Source organism: Carya illinoinensis, chromosome 16 (genome assembly GCF_018687715.1).
Source record: "Carya illinoinensis cultivar Pawnee chromosome 16, C.illinoinensisPawnee_v1, whole genome shotgun sequence".
In the NCBI taxonomy this organism is placed as follows: domain Eukaryota; kingdom Viridiplantae; phylum Streptophyta; class Magnoliopsida; order Fagales; family Juglandaceae; genus Carya; species Carya illinoinensis.
This window is the reverse complement of record NC_056767.1, coordinates 25,151,644-25,161,167: the sequence shown is the minus strand read 5'-3', so window position 1 is coordinate 25,161,167 and position 9,524 is coordinate 25,151,644. Positions and strand designations below refer to the sequence as shown.

Genomic DNA, 9,524 nt, shown 5'->3' with positions numbered 1-9,524 from the left:
AAATATATGTTATATCAAAATTCAAATGTTATATTAAAAACTATAAGATTAATTTATGTTATATCATAATCAAATATTATATTAAAATTTATAAGATTAATTTTATGTTATATTAATTTTACGTTATAAGATTAATACACATGAATAATAAGATGAAAATTTCATGTTATATTAATTAACAATTAGCATATAATTTAGTATATAATATATATAATATAATATAAAAATTATATATAATATAAAAAATTAATATATATATTAACAAGTCTAGTTCGGTTTAAACCAGTGATCTAGATATCAAAACTGGAACCAGATCGATTTCTAACTGATTTTGATTATTAGAAACTGGAACTAGATTGGACCAGTTCCGAACCGGACCGTATACACTGGTTTGGTCGATTTCACCAGCTCACCAGTACTTTCTTCTTTTCTTTTCTTTTTTTTCTATTTTTTTTTTCTCTTTTTTTCAGCCCTACCCAAAATAAATACCACCTACCGTGAAGTCTGCTAAAGGAAAAACAGAGACGTGAAATGAAAAGACAGTGAGTTTTGGGCAATATAGATGTACAGACAAAATGAGACACGACTAGGAACCTTTTTTGTGCATGTATCTTCCAGTTAACATATGCGTTCTTTCAAATCCAAAGCTCCATCATTAGTCGACAAAAATGAATCTTAAGGACAAAAGTCAAAACAGTGCAGCACATGCATGCGCTCAATGACTTTTCACAAACAAAGGACTTTGATTACCCAGGTGTTTCCAACTTCCTCAAAAATTCAAGAGCTCGATAGAACTTAATTGGTTAAAATGTCTAAAATGCCCACCATCACCAACTCTAAGAAACAAGATGTGGCCTGCAATTTCCATATAACTTAATGAAAGTTATAGGCACTAACAATCTCTTAAATTGAAAGAACTTTAAACAGAGGCGTATTTTTTTTAATAGAATTAAGGGTATTAGATGAAAGAGAGGTGATGTTGTAGCCCTGCTGTATCTCAGGTAGTTGGCATCCCAAGCATCAATCTCTTGAAGTTAAAGATTAAGCCTTTTTTTATTAGAATATTTAGGTAAAAGAATCATTGCAAGAATACTCAACTCAACAAAGAGCAATTCACCAATCCCAACTTACTAGAAAAGTGTTGAGTATTGATCTGTTGTACATTAATACATCCTTTAGTTGCTGAGGAACCAATAGAAACGGTAGTGCTTGGTGGCAAGGAATACTGTCAACTAGCGTTTCCTCCTAACATATGAATATGAAAGACAGTAATGCTTAGTGGCAGGAAATATTGGTGAATAGATGTCCATTTCAGGATCAAAAGTGTTGATGGTAAGTTTAGGCAAAGACAACAGTACTTGCACATTCATTTTTCATATGGCACTTTGAAGCTGCAACAATTTGCAACGGTCTTTTGAACCATCGGCAAGCATCACAGATCAAAAGAAATATTCATCAGAGACATAGAGGTACCCATATAAAAGGAAAGAGTTCATAGGCCTAATGAGTACGAGCGAAATAGAGCGAAATTCCGTACGAGCGAAATAGAAAGCGATACTCTGTTTTTAGGGTTGGGCCTCCCCGGAGGTGTATGGCAACCGCCGGGGGCCTAAAGGGCCTGCCGGCAAGCTCCAGGCCACGGACCTTCGCGGATATGGTCTCGCAAACGCCGATTCCCCTTCCCGAAGTGGTGGTGCCGGTGCGTGCCCCAAAAGTGCTGGACGGCGACACCTATATCTGGTTCTCCCAAGATGAACTGGACCGGTCTGCTCAGCCATTCAGGTACTCTCTTGTTCTTAAATTCATTCGGCAACGTCCTTCCTTAGACACTATCCGTGCTTTTATTCGAACTCGGTGGGGTTTAAATGCCCAACCAGTCGTTTCTAGTATGAAATCCCCACGACATGTTTTCCTGAGATTTGCTAAAGAAGATGACTATCATAAGGCCTATGCTCGTGAAGCCTGCGAGATTGAAGGTAGTCCATATAGGATGTTCAAGTGGTCTACAGACTTTTCAGAGGAATCGGAACCATCCTTGGTTCCGGTTTGGGTGGTTTTTCCTGGGCTTCCGCCCAACTTTTATCATGAATCCTACCTTCGGAACCTTGCTCTACCTATTGGTACTTATCTAAGAAGTGATAACAGCACTAGATGTGCCAACCGAACTGATGGAGCTCGGATTTGTATTGAAATGGATGCAGCGACGAAACCGATAGATGGTTTTTGGATTGGTGTTCCTCGGGCCCCTTCAAGTCGATACCAAGCTGTCCTTTATGAAACCCTGCCAGCGTATTGCTGTAAGTGCAAGATGCAGGGCCATAACTTAAGTACTTGCAAAAAAACAGATAAAAATCCTGGTATAGATGATATGGGAAAGTCTAGAAAGAAACGCACCTTAGAGATGAAAATAACAAAGGAAGGAGAAGCAGGAAAAGTGGAGGAACCAGCACAAGAAAAGGGGGTGAGAAGTATAAAGTGGAATGTTGAATCGGAGGCTATTACAAGGCATGAGACAGGAGAGTCCTCTGGGAAGAAGGGGAAAGAGGTTGTGCATCAGGAATCAGACTTGGTATAAGAAAAGGAAGCTGTAAACGACGATGACTTTTTTCTAGTAGAAGAAATAGAAGAGGGGGAGCTAGAAGAAATAGAAAAAGCTTTCGAGAAGATTCAAAGAAAGTCTCCAAGTAGAGATGAACAAGCTGAAAGGGCAGAAGATACTTCCCCTATTTTACTACAGGAGGAATTTGTATCAGTTGTGCCAATGACGTTGGAGGAAAACCAGGAAATGCAGAATGTAGCAAGGGAAGAGCCACAGAATAAGACGGATACGGAGAACCAAGCTGTTAACCAAGTGGGGGAATTGATGCCTGTCATGGGACCAGTTTCCCTATCTGATTCTGAAGGTGCGCAAGAGTTAGTGCACCTGCAAAAAACCCAGGAAATTGTCTCAGATGAAGAAATATTGAAAGAAAATAGTGAAAGAGGTATAGGTTCTAGGAAGAGGAGTTCCTTTAGGGTCAAGAGCAGGCCATCAAAATTGAATTTATGAATCCTTTCTTATATTGGAATTTAAGGGGGCTTGGTACCTCAAAGAGCAATTGATTAAAATGATAAAGAAATATAAAGTGAATGTGGTAGCCATTGCGGAACCTTTTGTCAATAAGCAGTGTATGGTTCGGTTTCAGAATAGACTGGAGTTTGGGGGATGTATTTCTAATGAGGAGGCTGGAGGAAAATTATGGGTGCTGTGGAATACCAAGGTAAAGGTTACCGTTCATTCCATCAAGGGTCAAAGTATCTTGCTAATGGTTGAAGAGAAGAACAAACAAATCCTCGCATCTTTTGTCTATGCTAAATGTTCATACCTGGACCGTAGAAGACTTTGGGAGGATTTGAGCTGGTTGAGTACTGGAATCACACCTTGGATAATTATGGGAGATTTTAACATTATCCGTAATAATGATGAGAGGATTGGAGGAAGGCCCAGACCGACCATTGCTATGAGGGAATTCAATGATTTTATTGATGCGGTGGGTATGATTGAAACAAAGTTTGAAGGAAATAAAATGTCGTGGTGTAATGGGCAGCAAGGAAGAGCTCGTAGCTGGGCAAGACTGGATCGTTCTTTCATTAACTTGAAACTTATGCTGGAATTTCTAGGTTTGGGGATGACCTATTTGCCTAGACAAAACTCAGACCATTCCCCGCTAGTGGTGGCCATGGAGAAAAATGATAAACCGTATGGGTTCAGCCCCTTCAAATTCCAGAATATGTGGACCTCTCATGAGCTATTCCATGACTGTGTGCGAGGTGTTTGGTGTAAGGATCAGGTCGGACAAGGAATGGCTAGGTTGGCAAATAAATTAAAGGCTGTTAAAGGGGTGCTGAGAAGGTGGAACAAAGAGGTTTTTGGTTGGACTAATTCTCATATTCAGGGGCTTGAGGAACGGATATGTGGCCTGGAAGAAAAACTTCAGATGGGATTTTCTGAAGATGTTGAACTGGACCTGTTAGCATCGAAGGCTGAGCTGCATACATGGGAGAGTAGGGAGGAAACGAGGCTCGCCCAACAAGCCAAGCAAAGATGGCTTGAGAAGGGGGAGGGTAATGCCCAATTCTTCCGTGCTTTATCTTCTAGAACCCATAGGGTGGTAAGGGAGATGGAAATAGGTGATAACAGATAGTTGAGGTCCCCTGAAGAGGTTCATGAGGGTGCTGTTGATTTTTTCAAGAATTTTCTGGCAGAATCCCATTTAAGTCCTGCTCCTGATTTGACTAGTTTAGTTGAACCTGTGGTGAGTCCAGCGGAAAATCTGAATATTCTGGAGCTTCCTTCAATCCAAGAGATAAAAGATGTCGTCTTCTCCATCCCCATTGATAGTAGTCCGGGGCCAGATGGTTTTGGCTCAGGATTCTTTAAAGCCTGTTGGGAGATCCTTGCTGAAGATGTTGTCGTTGCTGTCCATGACTTCTTTAGAGGTAATCCAATCCCGAAATATTTCTCTTCTTCTTTTTTGGTGTTGACTCCAAAGATCGAAAATCCAAAAAGCTTTGACAAGTTTCGCCCCATAAGCCTCTGTTCAGTTTTTTATAAAACTTGTTCAAAGCTCTTAGTGGGTCGGTTAGCACCACTGCTACCTCGCATTGTCTCCCAAGAACAAGGAGCTTTTATTCAGGGTAGAAGCATCTTGGAGAATATTAGCTTGACGCAAGAGATGGTTCAGTCCATTAATAAAAAAGTAAGAGGTGGAAATGTAGTTCTTAAAATCGACATGGCTAAGGCATACGGCTCTGTTGCCTGGAAATTCCTCATTCAAGTCATGGCAGCCTTTGGTTTCTCTGAACCGGTATGTTGCCTTGTTTGGCAATGCATATCCTCCCCGTGGTATTCAGTGGTTATGAATGGCACTTCAAAAGGCTTTTTCCAAGGGGGTCGTGGACTAAGACAGGGTGATCCCATTTCTCCGTATCTCTTTATTATTATGGAGGAGATCCTGACGAGACTTTTAAAGAAGAAGTTCCAAGAAGGCAAGATCAAACCTTTTACTCATGCTAGAGAGGTCCCTACTATATCTCATCTCTTGTACGCGGATGATATTGTAATATTTTCAAATGGCTGTAAACAGTCCATTCGGTCCATTTCTGAGGTGCTGGAGTTATATGAAGCTTGGTCTGGCCAGAGGGTGAATAAGGAAAAGTCTGCAATTTTTTTTGCTAATCATTTCTCCGCTTCAAGGCGCAGGGCTATTTTAAATTACATGGGTTTCTCAGAGGGTGGACTGCCTTTTAAATACTTGGGGGTACCTATCATAGCTGGGCGTATAAATGCCATTCATTTTGAGGAGTTGGTTGGAAAAATCAGAGAGAAAATTGGAGGATGGTCGGCGAGATTGTTGTCAAGTGGCACAAGACTGCTGCTAATTAGACATGTGCTTAGTAGCATTCCAGTTCACCTGTTATCAGTGCTGCAAGTCCCAAAATCTGTCCTCTCCAGCATCAATAAGTGTTTGTCTGATTTTTTCTGGGGCTACAAGGATGGAAAGCCTAAAAAGCATTGGAAATCTTGGGACATTATGTGTAAGCCGGTAGGGGAAGGTGGTGTGGGGATTCGTGATTTGCATGAAACTCAGAAAGCACTACACACGAAATTTGCGTGGAGACTACTAACTGCAAATTCTCTTTGGGCCAGCTTTTTCAAAGCAAAGTATGTGAAAAATGACCACGTCTCCTTAATTAACCCAAACAAAGGTAGTCGGTTTTGGAAGATGGTGATAAGGTGTGTTCCACTCATTTTAGAGAACTCTAAGTGGAGACCGAGAGAGGCGTCAGTTTCCTTTTGGCTTGATAAATGGATGGGGGAAGAGACACTTGGAGAAAGGATGCCAATGTCTAGGTATCCAAATATGAAGGTTAAAGAGTGCAAGTTGAATGGGGTATGGGATATGGATCTATTAATAAGCCTAGTTGGAGAACCTAAAGCAGGGGAAATTTTCAGATTTTTGAGTCGTCAAAAAGAAGGTGATGACTTACTTGTGTGGATGGCCAAGGAAGATGGGATTTTTACAACAAAAAGTGCATGGGAGGTCTTGAGGATAAAATCTCCAAAGAGTAATTGGGCACAATGGCTGTGGCACCCAAGCCTTCCTAAAAATATTTCCGTTACTATGTGGAGAAGTGTCAAAAAAGCCTTAAGTGTGGATGACCATATTCGCCGAACAGGAATTCCTTTGGCATCAAAATGTGACTGCTGTAAAATTGGTGGATATGAGGACCTCAATCATGTGCTAGCTACGGGGGAGATGGCTAGATCTATATGGGAGAGGTGCACAATTCAGGTTGGTATGTCGCGGAGGCGTTATCAAAGCTGGTATGAGTTGGTGCAAGAGTGGTTCAGTAAAGCCTCTAAATCAACCATGAAGGGACTGCTACTAGGGATAATTCCCTCCATTGTCACATGGCAGTTATGGCTTAGAAGATGCAGTGTGCGTATGGAAGGAAGAGACATCAACTCATAAGAAGTATGGAGGAAAATAAAATTCTGGATTGTAAAGTTAAGTGAAAAACTCAAAGCCACTAAGCCTTTGAGTGCAAGAGATGAGGAGATTTTATTGGAGCTGAATATTCCCTATAAATCCCCAAAACTGAAACCTTGTAAGCTGATTAGGTGGGTTAGACCAAACATGGGCTGGTACAAGTTAAATGTGGATGGGAGTAGCCGAGGCAACCCGGGCATGGCAGGAGCTGGAGGGGTGATACATGATAGTGAGGGGAGATTGATTTCAGCCTTTGCAGTTGATCTTGGACAAGGTACTAACACATTTGCTGAATTCCTTGCTCTATTACATGGCCTCAGACACATTAAACAGAAGAATTTTTCTCAAGTGGAAATAGAGATGGATTCCCAGGTGGTTATAAACTGGATCAATTCATCCTCATGTGGGGTATGGTACCTTGAAGAATTTTGGGAGGAGCTTATGGCCTATTTACAGCAAATCACGTTCACCTTGAAACATGTCTACAGGGAAGGAAACTCAGCTGCTGACTTCTTGGCTAGGTTGGGATCCCAAGGAATCAACAAGGTTTGGGAATCCTGGACCTCACTTCCTCACTTGTTGAGAGGAGTGTTGCGTACTGATAAACTTGGGCTGCCATATATCCGGTGCTGTCACTAAGTCTGTAGCAAAATCTTTCTGTTTTAAGTTGTTTTTCTGCTTTAAGTTGACAACAATGTATGTAACTCTGTTCCGTTTTTCTGGTTAGGGATCAATGTTTTTTCTGGCAATTTTAGCATGTTGTTTTGTGGCTGGGAAAGAGGTTGTAATCCCATGCACTAAGTTTTTTGCTTAAGTTTAATATATTGGGGAGAGGTCTCCTGTTAAGGGACCCCGACTCTTGATAAAAAAAAATATGAAAGGAAAGAGTTAATCTTGAATGTACAAGCGCTCAAGAAGAGATGAGGTGCTGCTGCAACTGTTGTTGGTATTAAATGAGCAGCTTCATTGCCTTCTCTACAAACATTGGATACTTCATAGAAATCAAAAGTATGAAGCAGGTATTTGATCTTTGCTAGAATAAGGCCGTTTGTAGGCCTCTAAGTGCTGCACTGGCCTCCACATCATCCACATCTGCAATAGCCTCTTTTCCTTTCTGCTCATGGCCAGCTTTAAGTGAATCCTGAACACACATCAAAAGTCAGTTTATCCTTCAGGAGGTGTTTTCCATTTCAAACTTTTCTCCTTTGCATTTAAACATCTATTTGACTTCAATGTTCTGTAACTGTGAACATATACTAAACAACTATCAATTATGATCCGCAAAGGAGTACAATCAGTGGCTTTATACAAACTCTTTATACAAACTACGATTCCGGCATCGCCATATTCCCAATGCAATAGTTAAGAAAAAATTAAGAAACTCAACATCTTTATACTTCATCATATCCCACAGTATCAAACCAAAATTAGAATGATTTTGCCTCCAAGCAGCCTCCATGTCAAATGTTTTATGCCAAACATGCAATTTTTAAAAGCATACGCAATGAATAAAGGGTCAAGTATGCACTTCAGCAGTTCCAGAAAATCAATGGAAAAGGAATATATGGTGAAGCTTTCCATTTCACAATATGCACATCATTATTCTTCAATATCAAATTGGCAAAATACAAGGAAAAGAAAGACATAAACAAAATACTCTCAACCTTTTGTGTAGGATTTCCACAGTTCTCGTATAATCATCTATTTCAAAAGCAGCCCTGGAAATGGAACCCAGGGTAGGCATGTCTGGAGCCCATATATTTCCACTTGTAGCGCAGCTTCTTCTGTCATTCTGAAATTATAAAAAGCATCATCCAAAAGATATATACCCATATCAGAAACCAAAATAATAGCTAATTCCAATCCCACAAACAGACCAACAACTAGCCAAAACTTGAGAAACAAAACATAATCATAAACTCAAATCAACAACTTAAAGTTGTGCAGGTGTGGGATCTATGAGAACTAATATGTGCAAGTTAAACATATTTTCAAAAGGTAAAATATAAATTGCTAGAATTTCAAAATATATCATGAATACAGACTCCGAGAAGTTACAAGCACCTTGTATTCTTTTTTTCTTAGGGGAAGAAAATCTTTTATTGATAAAAAAAACTCTATAAAAGAGATGGAATAGATGTTGTGGACTTGATGCTATATCTCTTATCTCTTGTAGAGAGATGTTTCACGAGAGACACTGTGAAGCAATAGAGATGCTTTGTCCTTCCTTTCACTCACTTGAGGATGTTGCTCTTATGATAGGAGCAGAGATTCATTGTTTCTGGAATGAGCTATTCTGATGTTGTTTCAGAATCAAGATTTCTTAGTGCTCAATATTCTGCCTCTGTTACGACCATGTCTCGGAGGTTATTAGCTAAAGTGAATCAACTCAATTATCAAATATCTTAATTGCGTTAGAAGCTCTCTACAAAGAGTCGTAAGAACAAGAAACTGAAGGAGGAGAATAAGGCGCTAAAACAGTATGCCCATGATCTTCAGGATCAACAGTAGCGGATATTTGAAGAAGTCCAAATACTTAGAGAATAAGGACAAGCTACATTTAATCTCACCGTGGATATCTGAAAAAGTCCAACTTCAAAGAGAGTAGGGACAAACTGCTTTTAACTTCACGGCCTAATAAATAACTGTAGGATATCTGTGTTTAGCGTATCCTCTATCAATATATATAATTTTGTCTTGCTTTCATAAATTTCTCTATAAAAGAAACATTTAGCTCATCTTCATTCACATCCCATCTTCTTCACTTTTCTGTAATTAGTCTGAATTCTTACTCTGCAATCTCTTTCTGCATTATTACTCTGCAATGGCCTAGCAATCTTCTCGTAACCAATATATGAGGTATTCTACACCTCGTTCACCAGTTGTTTCTGCTTCTACCGTAGTTGCTATAATACAATACAATAATGATCTGACTAATAAGTCAGATGATGATGCTATCTACGAGCTTATGAGTCTCGGTACCCAATACTC

General features: G+C 39.9%; 2 protein-coding genes and 1 long non-coding RNA gene across 3 annotated transcripts; 2 read left to right on the top strand and 1 right to left on the bottom strand.

The window, feature by feature from the left end:
* The first annotated feature begins 1,591 nt into the window (after positions 1–1,591).
* LOC122298952 lies at positions 1,592–2,575 on the top strand. Its single transcript, XM_043108795.1, has one exon. It carries the CDS (start codon positions 1,592–1,594, stop codon positions 2,573–2,575), a length of 984 nt encoding a protein of 327 aa, XP_042964729.1.
* A 186-nt stretch (positions 2,576–2,761) lies between these two features.
* On the top strand, positions 2,762–6,515 carry LOC122298951. The gene is made up of 3 exons (XM_043108793.1): positions 2,762–2,984; positions 3,139–4,170; positions 4,246–6,515. Exons 1-3 carry the CDS (start codon positions 2,762–2,764, stop codon positions 6,513–6,515), a joined length of 3,525 nt encoding a protein of 1,174 aa, XP_042964727.1.
* An 895-nt stretch (positions 6,516–7,410) lies between these two features.
* Positions 7,411–8,649, bottom strand: LOC122299804. Its single transcript, XR_006239773.1, has 3 exons — positions 8,598–8,649; positions 8,198–8,325; positions 7,411–7,674 (listed from the first exon to the last, which is right to left on the bottom strand). It is a non-coding gene; the product is annotated as an uncharacterized LOC122299804 (long non-coding RNA).
* Positions 8,650–9,524: the final 875 nt, after the last annotated feature.